The sequence below is a fragment of the Protomyctophum parallelum genome (genome assembly GCF_964188405.1).
Source record: "Protomyctophum parallelum genome assembly, chromosome: 5".
Taxonomy (NCBI): Eukaryota; Metazoa; Chordata; class Actinopteri; order Myctophiformes; family Myctophidae; genus Protomyctophum; species Protomyctophum parallelum.
The window spans coordinates 53533587-53555967 of record NC_139702.1 but is presented as its reverse complement, the minus strand read 5'-3'; the positions used below and the strand labels follow the sequence as shown (position 1 = coordinate 53555967).

Below are 22381 nucleotides of genomic sequence, written 5' to 3'. Positions count from 1 at the left end.
TACTTTAGCTACATAGAAATGTCTATTTGTATGTCTCTAAATGTTTGTATGTCTTTAAATGTTTTGATGAATTGAACAATGTGGACCCTGTTGTAAACAAGTGTAATGCTTAATTGGGTCGTCCACTCACAGTTGACAGTCTTTGTATTGAGTTTGTGCTTAAAATGTACTGTAAATTCTACAAACTGTTAATAAATATTTCAATCAATCAATCAATCAATGAGGATGACAATTAAGACATGTCAAAAAAAGATTGTTTCAATAAAAATGCAAATAAATAATATTTCTTTTTACAAATTTTAATAAAATACAATAAAACCAATTTTTTTATATCAAACAAGTTAACTATGATTTCAAATTTCCTTTTGAATACATGCATTCACAAATTCTATGCTATAGCCTACTTAAAGGACCACTTCACCACTTTTCAACATCTCTTCATATAATTGGTCCTCACCAATGTTCATGATAAAATACAAAAAAGAAATTCTACTCGTCTCATAGGAGGGCTGTGGGCAGTTCAGACACCCGTCCACCAGTGACATTAAGATTTGTATTATTGTGAGAGCGATGGCTTCCATTATCGCATTGCAACTTTTCAGGAAAAGAAAGCCTGCAGTTTCTATTAGCATGGATTCCCCATTGATGATGTCACTGGTGGACGGGTTTCTGAACTGCCCACAGCCCTCCTATGAGACAGACTGAGTAGAAAGAAATTGTGGTATTTAAGTATTTTATCATGAACATTAGTGAGGACCAATTATAGGAAGAGGAGTTGAAAAGTGGTGAAGTGGTCCTTTAAAGGGATATTTCACTTTGAAAAAAACCTAATTTCAGGTTTATGTGACACTCCAGACAGTTTTTAAGTTGCTTGATTACGTATTTAGATATTTGGCATTCATTTTAGCTGCCCCTTTCTATACAAACCGATTGTAACTTGGTGTTCGCATAAGACTGAGTAGATTATGTTTTTGTGAAATATCCCTTTCACTTTCAGGAAAAAAGCATGAAATAAAATGTATAAAGCTACACAATAAAGAAAAACAAGAATAAATATGTATACATGTTTAGCTTGAATTCATATTATGAAGTTTGCTCAATCCAACAGACTCTAATTATCAGATGCAATTGCAATGAATGACTAATGGGCCTATCTCTAAAGTGTGGCATGTATCCTTTCCCAAACAAAGGCAATATCTGAAAGATTTAGAATTGATATCCAGGACGATATTCTTGTGGGGGAGTTGGAGAGTTTAAAGGTAGCGTTGAGAATGTTCCATTTTCATCAGGCCTGCTGCTCAGAAATGGTTCTTGGCTTGTATCTACAAACAATAAAAAAGAGGAAAATTGTTACAAGATGAGAAAATGACACTTATTATTAAAAAAAAAAAAAACTCTCTGCCAACACATCTAGCTGAGAAACATTACTCTCAGCATTGGCTATAGGGGCAGTTTATAAATCCACAGTGTCATAGCAACATCCTCAATACCTTGGTCAATTGCTCTCTTGTCCTGCGGAAAAGAGATGTCTTCCTTCTCATCTGGGCCCAGATCTTCAATCAGGACCTGGTCAAGGGCACCCTTACCCTGTGACTCTGTGGCGACAGCCTCAGCCAGGGAAGGAAGGGCAAGGATGGGGGCTTGGGCTGAATCGAGGGTTGAAACATGTGTAGGTGCAGGGGGTGGGGCTGAAACGGGGCCTGCATCTAAAGCATCAGGGGTCAGACTTGGTCTTGAGAATGAAACTGAAGATAGGACTGAGGTTGACATAAGGAATGGGGCTGAAATAGTGGCTGGAGACGTTTCTTGTGCTGGTGCTGAAACGAGGCCTGGGATTGAAGCCACAGGTGAGACTGAGGCTGACACAGGGGCTGGCATAGGGGCTAGGGCCGGCATGGGTGGGATTAGGGCTGGACCTGCATAATTATTGGATGAAGCTGGAACAGGAATTGGGGCAGGGCCAGCAGGGACATTCTCCGGCTGGGATTCCAGTGGGTCAGGGAACACAGGCAGTAACGGCATTAGAGCGGGTGATGGAATCACCAGTGTGGGTTCAGGCACCACCACTACCGCTGGAGCCTCAGGAGGAAGCTGTCCTGGTTCTTCCTGAAGGACAGGAAGCTCTAGTGGAGGCTCAGTCTTCCTTGGCCTCCCCTTCCTTCCTGTACCGCTCTTCTCCTCTCTTCTTGCTCTCTTCCTTGTGCTCTCGAGCCTGAATGAAATATAATGAACCTCAGCATTGGACACTGATACAGTTCTTTGTGATGTTTTTTATTTTTCTGTGCTGGTACAAAGTCCTTGACCTGGATCTGGGTAGTCAAGTCAATAATCACAAACAAGCGCAGCAACCTTTGTTTTCTTATTGCTCCATATTGAATAATGAACTGACTGATAAGCAAACAGACTGCTGATAGTACTGTAAACTATTTCACCCGTCACAGTTATACAATGTGTGCTGTAATGCAAGATCATGTTGAATAAAAGGAAAATATTTTACCCATCCAAAAGCTCCTCATTGTCAATGTTCTAATAGGCAAGTTGCACATTTGCAATGTCACAAGTCCCCTCATTATTTAAGCTCCAGTCTTTACTTTGCAAAACTGTGTAGGTGGCCGCTACATTAGAAAGCTGTCGAAAAGCTAACAGCAGTTACGGTATTGTAATCATTGCTTAGATTTGATCACAAAAACAACATGAGAACCATGATAAGCTATAGTATAGCTTATCATGACTGAATTTAGTTCTCACAATAAAATATTATATTTTAGAAACTATTTCAAGGAGTAAGGGGTGGTTATTGAACCAATGCTAGTTATTCCAAACATTCACTACCCCTCACAGCCTTACATCGACTGTATACATTTACCCAGAAACCCACTGGTAAGTTTCCTTCTCCTCCAGTTCAGCTTTTCTCTTCCTGAGGTGGTCCCTGTCCCTTAACCGCCGCCTGATCCCACCTATATAAGAGCAAACACAGAGACCAGCCTCATTATGAAATGTGTGTGTGTGCGCGTGTGTGTGTGTGTGTGTGTGTGTGTGTGTGTGTGTGTGTGTGTGTGTGTGTGTGTGTGTGTGTGTGTGTGTGTGTGTGTGTGTGTGTGTGTGTGTGTGTGTGAGAGAGAGAGAGAGAGAGAGAGATTTCCTTATGTATGCTGTATGTATAACATTAATAACAGTTTGTTCAAGGAAGCATTTTACATTATTTCACATTTAAGCCTGAAGAAAGTACATGCTTGTTTTACTCAACAATGCCTACAAACAAAACAAAATTACACTTTGGCTTCTATTTAGTAGTAACACAACAGTAAAGGATTAAAATATTAAGATTAATATAATATAGTTTGTATAAGTGGCAGCAACATACAATAATAACAGTAGATTTACCATAGATGTGGCAGCATAAATGCACAAATAAACTCTTTAAGTACATCCATTGGCATACTAAAATCCCATAAGCTTAGGTTGATAATAGTTTTAAAGATTATTAATTTACCTTGGCTGTCTTCATCTTCTTTCCGTTCCACCTCTGGTTTCTCTTTTGGAAATGTCTCCTCCATTCTGACAAGCTGGAACAAATTCATTCATTCACTCATTGAGAAGCACAGCAAAAGTGGATAGATTAAACACTGACTGTTTTTGACTCCCACCCTAAAAGAATTATCTGGTTAACCATTACCAAAATGCTTGGAGAGTTCTGTTGCTCTTATCATATTTGGAAAGGTGGTGGAGTTGGCACAATACATAGGCATACAGAAAAAAAACTGTCTGCACTGGGGTATGTGGACTTACAGACAGTACGTGTGGCTGGTGCTCACGTGTGTGTGTGTGTGTGTGTGTGTGTGTGTGTGTGTGTGTGTGTGTGTGTGTGTGTGTGTGTGTGTGTGTGTGTGTGTGTGTGTGTGTGTGTGTGTGTGTGTGTGTGTGTGTGTGTTGTTGCGTGCGTGAGTGCGTGCGTGCATTTCAGCAGGTTCAAACTAGGTTATGAGATGTGAACCAGAGAACTACTACAGTAGCAACAGCCAACAGTCAGTACAAATAAAGCTGCTGACTGTACCACTGGTACTCTGTGGCGGAAGTCCCTATGACTGAATTTAGGCAATTTATCTCTGTCACTGTTGATATGGGAGGAAGCAAAGCAGATCAAACAGGGTCAATTTCAAGAAGTATTCCTGTAATACCATCAAGTCTAATTTAATTTGTACGAGATTCTTTCTCTTTGTGTACAGTATCTTAGGAGATTTGATAAAACAACTAACCTAAATCACTGCAGTAATAATATATAATAAATTAATGATTAATAATAATAATGATGATTAATAACAATATTGATTTATTTATAATAATAATTATGATTGTATTATTTATTTTCACCTCACTTCTCTGAGACATTTAATAGTAGGCCTCTATATGAACAAACTACTTGACCTCCTCAATGGTAAGGAAAAAATACAGATACTGTTATTCACTCTTCAGATGAACAATTTGTACAAGATTAATGGATTGTGTAATACATACATAGGTTTGATTATGTGCAAAAGTACTTAATTACAAGCCTTGCTGTGAATGTGGTGTAAGGGAAGCACTGGCATTGATGGCCATATTTCAGGTTTGTTTTACATATTCCTGTAAGAATACAACATTCAGGCCCAAATTTTGGTAAAAAAAACTATGGCTTTGACTATGGTTTATAGCTTTAATTAACAAGTAATGGCAGGGGATAAATCCACATTATCTCTAGAACATAATATTGGAAATATTCAGAAGCAGTAGCCACTTATGGGTTTAAGCAAACAGAAAAACTATTTTAACAATTTCTATTTGACATTTTTCAAGTAATATTCAAATGTTTTGTTTTGAATGAGTCATGAGAAAGTAGACTGGCAAACTCCCGCCTCATCCTCGAGAGCAGTGTAGAACATGCTCCTCTTATCTCTGTTAGTTTCTGAGGCGTGTTCTCAATCTTCTCACAGCACATTGAGGCATGATGTGTGTGTGTGTGTGTGTGTGTGTGTGTGTGAGCCACACAGACATCAGCTGCCTAAATAACATTAAATAACTGCCAACCACTTACCACACTAGTGTCGAGGGCCATTTAGGGCCCTGGTCAAATTCGGCTGAATGCCTGTTCTAAGTTACTTGAAACTAAATTGTCAGCATATTCATTTAATATATTAATTTGTTATAACCCATGTAGTTAAGTGCCCACACCCTCACACACATACTGTACATAAAATTGTAGCATACACTGTAAATTATATGTGTGTTCATTTAACTCTGACAGGACAAAATGTAAACAAATTGACCTGCAAGAGTCCACTTGAACACTCTGTTACAATAACCACTGAGGATTTATCATGTTACTAGTGTGTACCAGTGTATTCCTCTAGGCTACTGTCAGTAAGATTATTGTCAGATGCACTACATCTAATCACATTCCTTACACTAGTACTGCTGTCTGAAGGACAGTGTAATCCCCCCCCAAAAAATCACTAACACTGTGATAGCCCAACAGAGTGAACGGGTTAAAGACAAATTCAAGTTGCACACTTCTTTTTCAGAGAACAGATTTCAAAGCATAACTTCCAAGATCAGGTTGCAATATAATAAAGTGTGCCTGTGCCTCACTGTACATTGTAGATGTAGAATGCATACAAATGAATCCAATTATCATACAAAGAGTTAAAGTGTTGAAAGAGTTGAAACATTAAAACTACCTTGAATGACTGGATAGGAACAGCAGTACTCCCACACTACCAGGTCCAACAGGTCAAATGAATGCACTGGCTACACTTCAGGGGATAACATTCAGACAGTTCAAACCAAGAACATTTTCCTAGTGGGCTGTCAGGGTTGATTATGATCAGCATAAGGACAGAAGTGAAACACACACCCATGCTAGTGCACAATGAAACTCATGAGTTGGAGTATTTGACATTACACTGCCCTCTCCTGGTGCTTTATCTCAACTACCAAGGACCAATTTGTAAACAGGGCTTACATTGAAATGAATACAAAGGTTGGAAGCTATTTAAAACAATCCCACGATATTAATAATTACGAGTTGCATCAAAAAAACTTCAACACCTGATCCCCCCCCCCCACACACACACACACACACACAGTATACATGCATATAACATACAGTCAACAGAATAGTTCTTTTTAGTTTTTATGCATGACAACTGACAAGGATTTTTTTAAAGAAAAAAAGTTTGCTTTACACCTTTCATTCCACCTAGCTATGAGGGCGGATTCTGCCAATGCATTTCAATGGGAATGGAGCGGTTTGGTGCCATTTGCAGATTTCTACAAAATAACGCTCCTTTTCCATTGAAATGCATTGGCAGAATCCGCCATCATAGGTAGAATAAAAGTGTGGTGTGACCCTGCCCTTAGGCAATAGGCAGGCTTCATTAGAGGATGGAATACCTCTCCATCTCCAAACAGGATATTGCAGGCCTCCCCAATGTCACATCAAATTCATTACTGGTTCATAATTGCAATATTTTCCAGAAATGTATGTGTGATGGTGGTTTTCTTTGGTATGGAGACGAGACACAGGGAGGCACACAAGACCACTTCTGCTCGAGGGATCATGGGCCTAAGCAGGAAGTAATGGGAGGGCAGTGGGGGGTGGGCAGTCCCCCACCATGTGCATATACAATGCCCTCTTCACAGCAAACCAAATACGCCCCCCTCCCCTGCTTTAATGCACGCTGTCTGTAGTGTAAGATCATGGAGCAGAAGAAATGACTGAGATGGTTAGGAACTGACTGAGGCTGCAAAAACATATGTTGCTGTGTGTGGGTTTCTTACAAGGGTTGACATTTCATATGTTCAGTAGTTGCTAGGGTACAGCAGTTATAACTGTGCAGTACTGATAAACAAAAAAAATGGTTCACAGGCAACAGGTAGTACAGATATTTCTTGTTTTATTCTGATAGATGAGATCTGAATTTAGTGAATTATGTAGAAATTGAAAAACAGCAGTCATAGACATTTCAGATAGAGTATTTTATTTAGGTAGGCACGAACGTAATTAAACATATGACCTACTTTATTTGTAATTGATTAAATGTCTGCTTAAACAACATGAAAAAACATTTGTATATTACTATACTGAGTGATAAATAAACCTATTCATTTGCATGTTCAAACTGACTGACACATTAATTTCGTTTTGTATCATGCTGCTTAGCTACATATATCACTTTCTTTCCAGAAATAAAAAATTGCACCACAGCACTGTTTCGGGGCAGCGTCATGATTTGTGACTGCATTGCCTTTTTTGAAACGCCAGCGATGTCCCAGATGGCGCTATTGAGCATATATTTTGTTTCAGGCCGTTTCCCTCCATGGTTTCTCCTCTCCCTCTCCCCGACTAACTTAGCGTTTGGCTCAGTTGATTATACAGTCCCATATTCTCCCTCCATTAGGGCATCTCTCTGCCTTTGGACTGAAGATTACACCAAAACCCAAGAGAGAAAAGTTTAACTTTCGTAGGGTAAGATGGACATGAAAAAGAGGATCCACTTGGAGCTAAGAAACAGGACACCGTCTGATGTAAGTCGTGTATTTTTTTTAAATAACCAAACCTTAGTTTTATCGCTAGCGAGCTAGCCTGCTACTTTTTCGCTTTCTAAGTGACCTGTGTAGAGCTAACGTAATGGTGACCACATGGGCTTTAGGTTGTGTTTCTTATATATTAGTAGGGCGGAAAATACTTGTAACGAGCTGATCGCATTATACTGCCTTGGATTGGGCGTGAATGGGCAACAAGACGAGAAAAGCTATATTGAATCGTTACTTTGAAAGCCGATTCTTTGGCTTGCTGGCATTATTGCAGTGTTTTAACCGTTTCGCAGCCTCCTTGGTCGGTGGTGCACACACGGTTCAATTCAACATTGTAGCACATTTTTTAAACTTCTATTCACGGCAGTATTTCAGGATAATTGCTTCTCCGCGGCGTGTTGGACATTCACAGAGGGGTTTATTTTATATAGACCTTGGAAGCCATGTTTGTGGCTAGCATAACTGCTAAAATGGGGCGCATTTGTTACAATGCACTTTAAACTAATCAACGTACATCCAAATGTGAGATCTTTCGGCATGCATTGCGATCTATTTCCGATCACGAGTTAGGTATTTTTCTTTGGAGTCATTAACAAGACCTAGATTCAGCTACGCCAACAAAAAACTGTCACTTCGTCCACGAATCATCCATATATTCGCCAATTAGTTGCACGGCCACTCCAACCTTTAAGACAATGTTTACGCGCACGACACAGTTACAATGTAAGCAATAGTGGCGTAATAGTTATTTGGTCAAATATCTAGCGTGCCTCGATCAACACAAGTTGCAGAGGGAGATTTGTCAAATATGTAGTAATCACCTTTGGCCACAGCACATGTCAGCCGTGGCTTATTCCAACAGCTGTGAATGTGGCATTCATAAACATATTGATTGTCTTATAGCTGATCGTAAAGTGTGAACGATCAGACGATTGTTGAAGAGTTCGCATCATTCAGACAGCGGACAGGCTGTTTTGTTCCCGCCATATTACCCCCCCTTTGCTTCAATGGCCAAAATAAACCAAATAAAATACCGCCCGTACAGCTGAAATCACAACGTCACGAGTTTATCTTTTCGCGTATCTTCGACCAGAACTTAACTTTGCATTGTTGTGTCGTTTAGGAGGAGTCCGTGTTTTGGCTTGTGGCTCAAAAGGAACCAGCCTCCTCGAATGACACGAGAGTCGAGAGAGACCCGTGCACAGCGCTCGATGCGTGGGCACACTAAACTCGACGTTCCGCATAACGCTACTTCGCATGCACAAAATAATACAACTTATCATCGCAAATACAATTCAAGCGATGTGTAATTTACGGTCTAAGATGTCTGGAAACAGCCTTTTCTCTGTGTTAAGTGTTCAGAGAACTGCATACTGTGTCTCAGGAATCGCCATGTTGTCATTCTGTCGTCTTTGAAGCTCTGGAGAAAGGAACTCTCTCCATCTTTGTTTTTCACTAAATTTCCGTTCCGAACGTTTCCTCCGCCATTCAACTGGAGCGACGATACAATGTTAAGAAATTATAGTCTTATCGGTCGTTCGGTCGACGTCAAGGCACTCCACGTCCCCAATAAAAGTGATTTTTGCTTATTAAAAAAAACAACAACGGTTTACTGGGCTATTTTCGCCATCCTGTCTCCTCGGCTGGTGTTGGGCGGCTAATGGCGGGCACACAAAGCACTGAACACTGCACGCAGCGTTTAAAAGGGCATCAATGGCTAGCTAGCGTGATGTTAGCCAGCCTGCTAACACAAACCACTGCGTTTGTCATTAATGACTCCATCAGCAGGCCAGAGGAACGCCGAGCTTACGATTCATGTATACGTCGTCGCGCGACCGTGTCTCTCAACAAAAATCGACGTGTTTATAACTAAAAGATGTCGACGTCGCGTTGTTCGGTTGTGTAAACACGACGTTTTTGTGGAGTGGGTAGGATACGGCAACGCGACATTGTGTATATTTTGTATTCTCCCTTGTGGAAGCTGATGCAAAGACCCCCGAGCCATGAAGTCACGTTTGGATGGATAATAATACAATAAAACACAATTGTTGTCATTGTTTGTCTGTGTCAGACACGGCGGTGGTCTTTGGCGTTTGACAACTTTTTGGGCATAATTGCTGTCGAACACGCAAGTTGCGCAACCTCTCAGTAACTGATTGAGTGTTATGAGTCTTTTATCATAATCCCTTGAAACATGTTCTATGATCTGATAAAACCTCTACTAATAATTGCACACTGGAAAACCTTTAAACCAACAACCACCCCTTTTGTTGGGTTTAGGCCAGTGGTTCTCTTTTTCATTTCAGTGACCCCCATAACTAGTTGAGAGTGTAAACATTTGGTTCAATTTGTTACAGACTTGTAAGGGTCCCTTTAGAACCATGAAGGTCCCTGTACCCCACGAGAACTACTGTTCTAGGTCTAGGCCATGATCATTTTCTTGCTTACCCTGCTAGTGCCCATACATATTAGAATGTTTGTAAATTCTAAATTTGTTTAATTGGATACTATATGTTTATTTGAAGTCAAAAGGGTGTAATCCTATCCTATATTAAAATTGCCTAGAGGGGTGGACGTCACAACATTCAGATTTATGAGGTGCACCATTTCTCTGATCCGCACCAAACTTGGCACAAACATTGTACAGGGGTCTGCCATCAGTATAGCCACACAACCCCACCAGGGGCCCCCTGGGTGCCACATGCATACTGTTGCACCAAACAAACTCAATGGCACAAACACTAGTCTGTTATCAGACTAGTCACATCAGGGGCCACGTAAGTGGCCCCCAGTGACCATAGGCACCCTGTTGCTCCAATCCTTGCCAAACTCACACAAACACTGTTCATGGGTCTGCCATGAGCATATAGTCACACCAACAAATCTAAATTGCACACATAAGAAGCTAAAAAGCAGTGTTCCAGCAGTGTTTAACACTTCAAATGGCCACAACTCTGTGAACATTGCTCTGATCAACGCAATATAGGGCTGGATTTTATCTAGTGTAATAGCAATAAGCATGTTTGTGTAATATCGCAAACAAATTTAGGTTTATTGTAGTTGCATGATGAATGCTCGACTTAAGATAATAAAAACAATGTTTGTGTAATTCTAATGTGGTAATTAATTTTTTATTCCCTAGGTACGAGAACTTGTTCTTGACAACTGTCGGTCAAATGAAGGAAAAATCGAAGGCCTCACAGCTGAATTTATCAACCTGGAGTTCCTCAGTTTGATAAATGTTGGTTTAATCTCAGTCTCCAACTTGCCTAAACTAGGAAAACTCAAAAAGGTAAAGGCACTTTTCTTATATGTGTGTGCAAAGTGCAATTATTCACAGTGAAGGGTTGGGTGAAAAGGAAATGACAACCGGAGGATAATTATTAATAATTTTCCTCTTGCATGGTTTCAGCTGGAGCTGAGTGACAACAGAATCAGCGGTGGCCTCGATGTTTTAGCAGAGAAACTTCCACTCCTTACACATCTAAACCTGAGCGGCAACAAACTGAAAGACATCAGCACATTGGAACCATTGGTATGCGGTGTGGTCATTTATAAGTGTTTTTGAATGACTGCCCTGGACATGATACTAATTGGATACTTGCTAATTTCTCACATGTAATAATAAACATATAGACTTGTATGAGACACCAATTTAATAATATAAAGTGCAGCAAATGACCACGGTGGAAAGTATCAGAAATGACATGACACAGACATGAGACTGTGGTTTCCTGTAACTACCCTCTGAAGGGAATGGCACAAATTCTCCCCACAATGTAGATCGTTTTAATACATTATTGCCATTATTGCAAAAATAAACAGATAACTGGATATACATAAACATTATCCCTGTAGAAGTCACTACATTTTTGTTTATAGCTCCTGCTAATATCCTGAGCACTTGCCTTACACAAGTTAACTACACGAACCCTAGCTTGCCTATTGTGGGAAAATAGAAGATCTACAAGCTCAGAACTTGTTGCAACGCATCAGGTTGTGAGCTTGTAGACCTGCTATTTTCGATTATTTCATTTTGGGCAAATATAATTGGTATAAAGGGATAAGGAGGGGGACAGTTATAGAGCCCTGGGGGACCCCAGTTAACAAAGTATCTATGGTTAAAGTGGTAATATATAATCAGATAGGCTTCAGTTCCTAGATCATCAGCATTGCAGCTGCTAATAATGATGAGTATAGGGGTGTTAAACATACTGCTTACACAATTTTTTTGTAATCCTACAATGATAATTTCTGGGGTAAAGCATGAGAGGAGCAAAGTGGAGCCCATTTTTGCAGTAAAATAAGCAGAAAATGCTGTAAAACACAATAGTATCACACGCAAATGGCCTGCAAACTTTGCCAATGGTATAATATGTGCACAAATCCATACATGTATGCACATGGAAAGCATGGCCACTGGTCACAGCTCTTAAAGCCCACACACACTTGGTTGTATTTGCTTACAGATGAACACAATTCAACACCCAGCATTCAATGCACACATCTGTATAGCTTTACCAAAAGGCATTTATCACACAATGCGTCTTGACATACAGAAAAAGCTGGACAACCTGAAGAGCCTGGATCTGTTCAACTGTGAAGTGACGAACCTGAATGACTACAGAGAGAGTGTTTTCAAACTGCTGCCACAGCTCACCTACCTGGACGGCTATGACATGGAGGACAGAGAAGCCTCCGATTCGGATGGAGAGGTAGACGGAGACGGTGTGGACGACGATGATGACGAAGGTTAGAAAGAGAACAGGTCCCAGTCAAACCCCTCTTACCTAGACTGGCCCCTTTTCCACCTGGGTTGAACCGGTTCGGTTATTTCTTCCCGCCAAATATTGAACCAGTTCAGAGTGTTTCCACTGAAAATTAGTTGCTTCCGAACCATAAACGTTCGTTCCCAATGTGAACTAAGAAACGGTGGTTCAGCTTTGTAATTGCACGCATCGCTTTGTGAACCGAGACGATATAAGTGGGTGTGTCAGTAAGTTGGAACTTGTCAGTGGGTTGGAACTTGGGAGGACGCAGACACAGTGACACACGCAACAGATATTCGATGCGATCAACCATCTTTGAACAAAAATACGTTTACATTAATTGCCAACGCAAACATGAAACGATCCAAACGTATACGGATGCATCGCGATCCAGAATCCAGCTGAGACTTGCGGGGCGTTATAATAACTTGTAACCCTGACATCACAACCTCGTGGATACTGTTTACATCGGTTTGTGTTGTGCAACGCCCTCGGGCGTCTGCGGGCATGACGGATCCTTCTCCTTTTCAACATTTTGTGTTTAGGTATAATAGCGCCACCAAATGAACCGGGGTTCAATCTGGTGGAAATGCAGCTGGTTCGCGACTGGTTCGCAAAAAGCACCAAGGTTCGGAACGGCACTGGTGGAAAAGGGGCCACTGAGTAATAAAGGGGCGAGAAGCGTGCACGCACGCATCCGCCTGGGTGATGGCAGACAGGACGAGCGCTGGCGTTTTTGCTTGGGGTGTCAGATCAACATACGGAATTAATTCTGTACTGGCCACATTTGGAGCGTGTCTTGTACAGGGTTTGATGAGGTCAGATCAACATATGGAATGTCAGAACAGGTCAGCTCCATATATGGAGATCTAAGGGTGACAGCGGGGGCAGTGTCTTGAGTGTACAGGGTTTGATGAGGGCCCTGGCAGGGCCGGGCCTTAAGTTTCGGGACTGTTGAGAACGTAGATATTGATGACATCAGGGATCTCTATATATGGGCTTAATTGCGACTGCAGGTCGCATATACTATGACTACAGGGATCTTCATCACTGATGATGTCACGAGACCTGGGCACCAAAAAATCAGTTGAAATTGGGTTTGTTCTAAAGCAGTGGTTCTCAAACGGTGGTGCGTGCACCGCTTGTGGTGCGCGGGCGCCTTCTAGGGGGTGCGCGACATGAAAAGGCTAATGGTGCTATGGTTTTATTTTAAATACATATGGCAAGTATATGCAAAATATAGCCTATGCTGCATATATATTCCATTCGTTGCTGTCGGGAGGAAACCTCATAACTCCATTTTTGAGGGTTTTTTGACATAAATCAGTGCCATTGAACACTCTTTACGTCTGTGTGTTGTTTGGAAATGTTGAACCAATGGAAAGTAGTACAAAGTGCTTTGGACAAAACCTCTTAACTCCATTGGACCCTCAAAATGTCTGCTAAAGCAACTAACTCCACCACCTCTGCCCCTTGTGGAAGTAATTGACAATATATAAAGTTACAACACCAACTTTGATGAGGCTGTATTGCTTTGTTTTAAAAATATATGGCTTTCTTAATTTCCTGATAAATGATCATTTTGGAGTTATGACTCGGTTATACTCCCGACAGCAGAGATATTCAGGTTCATATATTTGGATAAATAGGAAATATATGTGATATGTCTCTATATAGATTATGCAATTTATATTATGTGGGTGGGTGCATCAGTTAGGTCGGGAGGTAATGGGGTGCATGGTCAAAAAGGTTTGGGAACCGCTCTCCCAGGTTCAATGCAATGACAACTTGTATAGCCCCAATAAAAAAAAGAAATCACACCTGTGTGAACCGAGCAGTGCAACCATACATTTGTTATAGTTACTGTACTGTACTGTGCTCTGAACTGTAATGTAATGGAGCGGAGGCACCGCTCAAAATAAAAAGAAAATCTGAAGTTAATATTCAAGGTTGCTTTTGTTGTTTTTGCAGAGGGAGAAGAGGAGGAGGATGAGGACGGAGAGGAGGAGGACTTTGATGAGGAAGATGATGACGAAGAGGAGGTGGAAGGAGAGGAGGATGACGAGGAGGTCAGCGGAGAGGAGGAGGTGAAAGCTTGCTGTTGAATTTTTTTATTTTTTTTCTACTGCGATTGTTTCGGTCTTTCGGATGATGTAACAGGTTTTGTCTTCATTTTCTTTTAACCAAGGAGGGAGACTTTGGTCGCGTCGGAGTCGGAGAAGTTGATGACGACGACGAAGATGATGAAGATGATGATGATGATGACGATGATGAAGATGGTATGTATTGATTGTCTGTTTTTCAGACTTAAACAGTGAAGCACTCCCACTCCAATAGTTTTATTTATGAATACACAAATGTGTGATTTTTATCTTGAGGAGATGAAGCTAGGGATGATATTACCTGTGATCATAATGTTTTTTCTTAGACATTGTATTGTAAAACCTCTCTTATGTACCAGCATATCACATAGAAGCCAATGAAGCTAAATCAATTAATCCAAATTGTACATGAACATACCTTCTGTTGCTCTGGTAGACAGTTATTTAAATTTCCATGACAATAACGTTAGCGTTGTTAGGAGCTACAGTACCTAGCAAACATCTAATGACAATTATTCAGTAGACATAGTCAGAATGTAAACATGTAATATACATCTGACTGTAATACAGATGTGTGAACAGCTGGATTTAAAAAAATTAAAATGTGTAAGAACCCTGCACCGTATGTCAGTCATACCTTTTTGTGGGTATTCAGTAGGTCTGACCCATCGTGTCTGGGTTCCACTACTTCCTGTATCACATCATGAAGGGCCTATCGTTCTGGCCAATAAAGGTTTTGACCTCATTGCACAATTTCCATCACAGTTCTAGGCATTGAGTCTAATGAACCACAGAGTCATCTGCATTAGAATTAGATTTACCATATTCCTCTCCCTCCATTTCCCCTGCTTGTGGCATTTTTGATGTTGACAAGCATTTTGTGCCATGAAAGATATTTGTTCTGCGGCCTACCGCCATTATGGTGTGGACTTTTTCAACATATTTTGTACATTTGTGCAGTTGGGAGGGGGAAACGACATCTAAACCATATTTCTCCAAAATGGCACAATGTGCCTGACACTCTTCTCAACTCTTTAGTACACAAACCAGCTAAATGGACTCTGAATCGATAAAACTCATGCCGGCACAAATTGAGTTTTTTACTGGATAATTTTACAGCACAATTGGTGCATTAATTAGACTTTTCTTTCTTTCTCAGCAAGTCCAGAGATTAGTTTTTGTTTAGTTTTAGATGAGTGTGATGTTATATTTATTCATGTTATTTTTAATAGATGCACCCCTTGCTGATAAAGGGAAAGGAGAGAAGAGAAAGCGAGATCCAGAAGACGAAGACGAGGATGATGATGACGAGGATGACGATTAAGAGCAAGATGAAAATGAGCGCCTACAGAGTTACCGACCCCTTACCTCCCCACTTCCCAAACAACCTCCACCTCAAACACCAACTTTCCTCCTCCAGTTCACACCAACCGCCCTCTCTTCTCCGCGTTTCTCCCCCAGCTCTGAGCTCCTTTTGTGGAGCAAAACTGTACCGGACGGGTGGGCAGAGTGGAGCTGGCACCCCCCACACGCATACACCTTTTCCTATGGACCCGAGAGCCAAACCTCCTCATCGATTTCCCCCTCACCTCACCCAACCCAAGGCCCCAAGGTTCTCAGGCAGCCCTCCACTCAGCATTCCACAATTTCACTGTCAATCCCCCTTTATGTATTCCTTTATGTATTCCCACGTGAGGACTTTGGGACTGGTATCTAGTTTTTGGGTCTGTGCTTTTAATATTTTGTTGGATGAATTTGAATTTTTGTCGTTGGGTTTATTATTTCTCTTATTTTTTGTCTTTGTTTTTTGTTATTTTTCTCCTTCAGTTTCTTTTTTTTTTCTTTCAATAAAATTATTGCTATAGCAACAGTGCAACAAGCGAGCCATGATTTTTCAAGTTGGCCGCCTGTTGCACGAATCAAGGTTGTAGCTACATTTTTACTTTCTGTATGACAAGAAAACAACTTTGTAAATAAAAAGTTAACATTTTGAGGTTTTTTCCCCCCTCTCGCTCTCTTTCTCTTCCTGCTTGCTGTGCTTCTGTGGTGTCACAGTTTCAGTAGGAAGAAATGAAGTGGTGGCCATATTGGCTGTATTACTCGGATCCACCTTGCCGATATGCACCCTGCATGCGCTGAGTGCTGACTGCTGGTGGAAACGACATGAGACTGCAATTGCAATAGTCCTGGAATTCTTGTCTCGGGCAGCCCAAGTAAAAGAACATATGCACACCAGCATTCTCCTTTTTGACTACATCCCCATTGAGCATAGATATTTTGTGAAGCCCTGTCCTAATATTTGTAGTTTCTACTCCTGAAAGTAAGACTTCAGGGTAATGTTGTAAGCATATGAGTAGTCCGCTTTCTGCATTAATGAAGTGATCATGGTCTAATAATTAGACCATGACCGATTAGACTAATTGATATGCAGCGATATTTCACTCTTGTGATTGTGATATGTAAGCCCCATGGTGAAATGCTCCGAAACATGTTTTTGTATAGTATCCAACACTACCCGGTTTTGCCTAATTACTGCAATAGTTTCTTTTTTCCTTTTAACTTGTTTTAAGACAGCACCAATGCTGTAATAGGACATAGCAGCTAGTGGCAGTCATTTTCTGGTTCAAACGTTCCAGACCCCATTTACCCCATAGAGATTTCCAAAAATACATGTATGAATAAATGAAAGCCTCAAGACCATAAAGAATTTGATTCTGTGGGGGGGGAAAAGGGTATTTATTAAATTATTAAAAAATATAGTATCATAATTAAATATTCAAACTTTTTTTCACAGGATCAAATGTTTCATGGTCATGATTCAACAGGATCCTAGATGGCTTGATTCTAGGTTTAAATGGTGCATTTATATAGCACCTTTATCCAAGGCGCTTTACAGATATTGGCAATTCCATTCGCCCGTTCTCACACCGATGCCGGAGGAAACCATGCAAGGCACCAACCTGCACATCAGGAGCAATTAATTTATATAAATATTTTTTTGTAAATCTCTATGGGAAAACGAATGGGGTATGAAACGATGGAAGCCTGGCTATCTTAAGCTATTCTAAACCAAACAGGTCAGGCAAGCTACCTTCAACAGAGAGTGAAATGTGGGCCTTCCACATGTTGCAGCCTGAGCGGTGTGTGGGGGGAGGGGCACCTTCTGTAAAAGTCAACAGTCACAACCCAACCAGAATGAGCCAGTAACAAGACAAGCGATGTAGAATGGTTTCTCTTGACATTTGGTCAAATGCTAAATCTAAATGGTAATGTCTGATGAGTACGGTTAGTCGTGTGTTTGTTATGCTTTTACTGGCAAGTAAATTAGCTTTTTGACACATTTCTACCCCATGGGCTGGTGAGGATGGATTGTGTTCTGCTCAGACAGAAGCATCGCTATGAAACAGGCAAATTTGGTTTTTAGCAAGTATTTTATTTTTTATGATGAATAAATCTTTGCATATTTTAAGAAACAACATTGAAAGGGTAAAATGTCATTGTGTGTGTGTGTGTGTGTGTGTGTGTGTGTGTGTCTGTGTGTATATTTATATACACTGTTTTTTTTAAACGTTTGCATACATCAATATCTTTGATCAATATCTTAGACAATAACAGTACAGTCAAAAATAACAAAATGTAGTGTAGTTAGGCACAGTGAGACTGATGTATGCAATTTCCTGGCAGCAGAACTAAAATGGCAAGTGTTTGCAGCTGAAAGTGAACACGTGAATCTGCAACTAACATTATTGCTCTAGTAAAACGAAGACTCCAACCAAGTGTTTGCATTTTTGCCACAAAGGGGTCTCTGGAATGGTATTTGGATTGTAGAGACATCTTCAAGAGGGCTGATATTAGCTATGCCATGCTTAACAGAACAGTCCGAGACCATTATTCAACAAAAACTGTATATACCAGTATGATGATTTGGGGTGTTTACAGTACAGTGACCCCCACACAGTAACTGTCATTTCTCGACCGTTTCACCACTCACTTCACTCTGGTGTGATTTTACTATGTTGTGCCATTTAAAACAATAGCTTCAGATGAGCCTCATATACTGTAACTGCAGTGATAAAATATGCTCACACCACAGACTTATGAATATGAACACCATATGAATTATTAGTCTTCCCCACTGTGCTGTTTGCTCCCACCCACACCTTTTAGTTTTAACAGGCCTGTTGTTATCAGTTTCAGCCTGTATGTAAATCCAATGGGCTGAGCAAGGGCTGCAGTTGTAGTTATAGTAGGTGGGCACACAGGCGTGTGGGAATGGTGAGAACGGGTTTTTGAGGGCCATTAAACCCTACTTTATGTTTCAGCTAGTTGATGAAGATAATGCACATGAGCTTGTAGAGCTTCTATTCTCAACAAATGTTGACTAATCTTGGCAAATCATCTCTTAATGCGGTCCATGGCACAACATATTTTCAATTTTGGGGTCCTTGAAAAGGTTTGAGAACCACTGTTCTAGAAATGAATTGGCCCAAATGCAACAGTCCATTCTTGATTGAAACATTGCTAAAATAATAGTGGTGTTTTATATCCACCAATGATTTGGTAGAGTTGAGTGATTTTGGTAGAGTTGAGTGATTAAAATAAAAATGAAACTGGTTATCACATTCTAGACCAATCAGCCAATCAACAGAGCACCCTCCAAGCCAGCTCTGCAGCAGCAGTGCATGAAGAAGAGCTATGTTGAGGCATGTCAGCCAATGGCAGTGTGTGGTTCCAGTTCACGAGTAAGCCTGAGTGCACTAGAACTGTCCTGCAAGGGTCACAGAGGTCACATGCAGACAACATAATCTATAGAGCAGTGTGTGTGTGTGATAAAGATGCTGTATTGTTACTCAGTGTAGTATTGTGTGTGGTTGTGTTGGTGAGTATGGCAGTATCAATCTCATGCCTGTTTGACAAGGTCATCTCATATTGAAATGTGTAAATGTATGCTATAGGTCCTTTATGTACTGTACATTTATGATCCTCCAATTCATTTTGGATCATTCAGCACATTTTAGTAGGTTCATGGCTCAAATGTATTATGTCGTCATGAATTATGACCTCATGATGAATACAGACAAATTGGAAATAGCATTACGATGTAGTAGAATATAACTACATGGTATATTATGAATCTGCATGCAGATTTGCATCAAGCTATGCGATGTCATCTGACCTAGTTTCATTCAAGCATTAGTCTATGTAGTATGTGGTAGTAGCCTTTTCCCGCTACAAACAATTTACAGTATAATTTATGCAAAATAGTCAATTTAAATTTCTCCCTGAATGAGAGGTACTGAAACATAATGGGGAAGTGCTCTGCCATATTATTGTAAAATGTGCGTAAAATCCCTAGCCTTGTTGCTTAATGCATTTCCAAACCAGCGGATTGAGACCCAAAAGTGTGTTGCAGGGTGCTCTGACAAGGTCAAAGGCAATCGACAACTTAGAACATGTGTCATTTTACTGTCTGGGTTATGTATTTTATGGTCAATGCAATCATCAGGTCTCAGGTGTGATACCATTTGAGATCCACTGCTACAAAATCTGCCAATGGATTGAACAAACTGAGCACATTTGCTAACAGCAAATCTCTCAAGTCAGGTCAAAATGTACTTAAAGCACAATACACATCCCATTAATGCACACTCGGAGAGGAAAACATGGTCATTATTTGAACAAGATACTCTTTGTTAACCTACACAATAGTAGGTATGGCTGTTGTTTAAGCCTTCATGGTTGTTTAAGAGATCACTCCTTAAGGTAAGCTGTTACAAATAGACAATACATTTATTGTGTGCCCAATAGGTTATATTGATTCAAACACACAATGGCTTTTAAACCTGTTCTTCACAGTGGCTGTAGAATATCATGGCAAAAATGTTACATGCTGTTGGTTAAGTGCAACATGCTGATTTTCTGAACAGAAATCACGTTTTCAGCTCCTGATTTTGATGTCAAAAGTTTCCATTTTATAACTTGTACAGTGAACATTTTCACTGTCCAGTTTTTACATAGTAGAATAAATTAAAACCAAAATTAAAAAAAGATAATAAAAAAGATAAATCTGCCATATGTGGCAACAGGTACAGAGATGGCTGCTGGGCACCAATTGTTCTCTAAAAAGAATTGAACTACCAGTTTTTTCCCCATTCATTCAAATGCAAAGGCAGCTCTATGGAAGACTAGAGAGCTCTCGACTGTGGTATTGTTATTTCATTAAACCTGCTCAATCTTCTTTCAAGCCCACTCTCCCTCTCTCTCTAACACACCCGCGCACGGGCACACACACACACACACACACACACACACACACACACGCGCGCACGGGCACACACACACACACACTCGCATCATCGCATCATACAGTAGTTTAAATATGCAAGAAAATATAGATAAAGAAGCACAAAAATATATATTCAGTGTCGTCGTACAATCGCGAGTGATTGTCTGCTGCTATTGCTGACAGCTCCAAAATAACGGGCAGGCCACCGCGTCATTCACTTAGAAGGCATCAAATCTGTATCCTCTCATGACGAGCATTTAAAAAAGAAAATACACGATACAGTAAAAGATTACAAGAACATTGCATAGCTGTGAAGCGTACAAAAGACAAGTTTTAGGTTGAGGGGAGGGGGAGGAGTGGGGAGATAACAGGTGAATTTATAGATGGGCTGCAATCTAAAATACATGACACACTGGTCATATGGAGGAAACAAAAACGTGCGTAGTGGGTGAGTGTATGTACAAGAAGAAGAAAAACATGTACACTCGGTGTACATGTTTTTGTGATATTGGCTGTGCAACACCCAAGTGATATTGGCTTTGCAACACCTCCCTCTGTGCTGTGACAGAGGGAAAGAGAGGCCTTGTCTATAGAGGTGAGACTCCATCCAGAGAGGGAATGTAAAAGGGGTGGGGGTGTGGGGGGTATTTTGTACTGTGTTAATAGATTATACACTGTAAAGTCCTCAATGTTAATTGAACTCTGAGAGTGTATGAATGGAAACAAATGAACCCGTAACGGTCTGTTTGGTGTCATTCGTACACTCTCAGAGTTAGATTAACACTCTGCACAATTGCAGTGCATGAATGTGACGTGTGTTGGCCAGGGCTAGGTTGGGTTGACGGGGTGTGGGCGTGGTCGAAGGGCGGGGCCTGTCTCAGAGCGAGGCCTGCTGGGAGTTCCTCATGTTCTTGATCTCCAGCTCCATTTGCTTGATGCGTACGTCCCTCTGGTTTAGAAGCTCCCGCAGCCGTCGGATGTCCTCCTGCTGCTTGAGGAACTTCAGTCGCAGCTGTGAGGGAAACATACGGCACACACGCACACACACACGCACGCACGCCCGCACGCACGCACGCACGCACACACACACGCACACACAGGTATTCAACTCTGGCTTAATGCTACAATGCCCAATGTCTCCCTCTCATGAAGGGGTGAAGTGTAAAACTATAGTGTAGTTCAAGTAAGGTCCATCGGTGTGCCATCTGCTTCAAATGACGTTGTCAACGAGTAGGTGTCCTACCCGACACTCAATGAACGAGTAGGGAGACCACCTCCAGCCACTGCAGAGGTACTGTTACGGTATATTGTATTTAGCACTTAAACCCTATACTTTATTGACCCCCCCCCCCCCCCCCCCAATTGTAGCTGAAATACCAGAGGAAAAATAAATAAAACTATAAGATACACATCTGCTGTTTCACCCTCCAAGTAAAACTCAACACCCATCCCCAGCAGTACCTCATTCTCTGTCATGGGAGTAGAGCAGAGAGAGAGGTCCTGTCCATTATTGACTGACGTCCAACTGATGTCGTCTTTGCCCTCCGTTGGACTGCTGTGCTGTTCTCTGCTCTCTTTGGAACCCAGTTGGTCCTGAATGTATGCCAGCTGCAGCAGGCCCGGCCTGCTCTGTGAGCGGCGGGTATCCAGCC

At 41.0% G+C, this 22381-nt stretch overlaps 3 protein-coding genes across 6 annotated transcripts in view; 1 reads left to right on the top strand and 2 right to left on the bottom strand.

The window, feature by feature from the left end:
• Positions 1–225: 225 nt before the first annotated feature.
• Positions 226–5844, bottom strand: hemgn (hemogen). Of its 2 annotated transcripts, none has more exons than XM_083764811.1 (5): positions 5715–5844; positions 3494–3566; positions 2867–2957; positions 1491–2212; positions 226–1322 (listed from the first exon to the last, which is right to left on the bottom strand). In XM_083764811.1, the coding sequence occupies exons 2-5, from the start codon at positions 3555–3557 to the stop codon at positions 1207–1209; spliced, it is 993 nt and encodes a 330-aa protein (XP_083620937.1). In that variant the 5' UTR covers positions 3558–3566; positions 5715–5844; the 3' UTR covers positions 226–1206. The 2 variants fall into 2 exon arrangements, with proteins under 2 accessions (XP_083620937.1, XP_083620938.1); XM_083764812.1 differs by having other exon boundaries at positions 2879–2957.
• A 1194-nt stretch (positions 5845–7038) lies between these two features.
• anp32b (acidic (leucine-rich) nuclear phosphoprotein 32 family, member B) lies at positions 7039–16433 on the top strand. Of its 2 annotated transcripts, none has more exons than XM_083765304.1 (7): positions 7039–7563; positions 10715–10864; positions 10985–11107; positions 12132–12324; positions 14313–14428; positions 14530–14620; positions 15676–16433. In XM_083765304.1, exons 1-7 carry the CDS (start codon positions 7510–7512, stop codon positions 15765–15767), a joined length of 819 nt encoding a protein of 272 aa, XP_083621430.1. In that variant the 5' UTR covers positions 7039–7509; the 3' UTR covers positions 15768–16433. The 2 variants fall into 2 exon arrangements, with proteins under 2 accessions (XP_083621430.1, XP_083621429.1); XM_083765303.1 differs by having other exon boundaries at positions 7495–7563; positions 14313–14410.
• Positions 16434–20232: 3799 nt separating this feature from the next.
• coro2aa (coronin 2Aa) overlaps positions 20233–22381 on the bottom strand; it is a 44334-nt gene continuing 42185 nt past the window's right edge. For both annotated transcript variants that reach the window (XM_083766227.1, XM_083766226.1), the window contains exons 11-12: positions 22191–22381; positions 20233–21741 (exon numbers count right to left, since the gene is read on the bottom strand). The exon at positions 22191–22381 is cut by the window's right edge and continues 72 nt beyond it. In XM_083766227.1, the coding sequence (XP_083622353.1) occupies positions 21607–21741; positions 22191–22381 (326 nt within the window). In that variant the 3' untranslated portion in view covers positions 20233–21606. The remainder of the gene's footprint in view (positions 21742–22190) is intronic.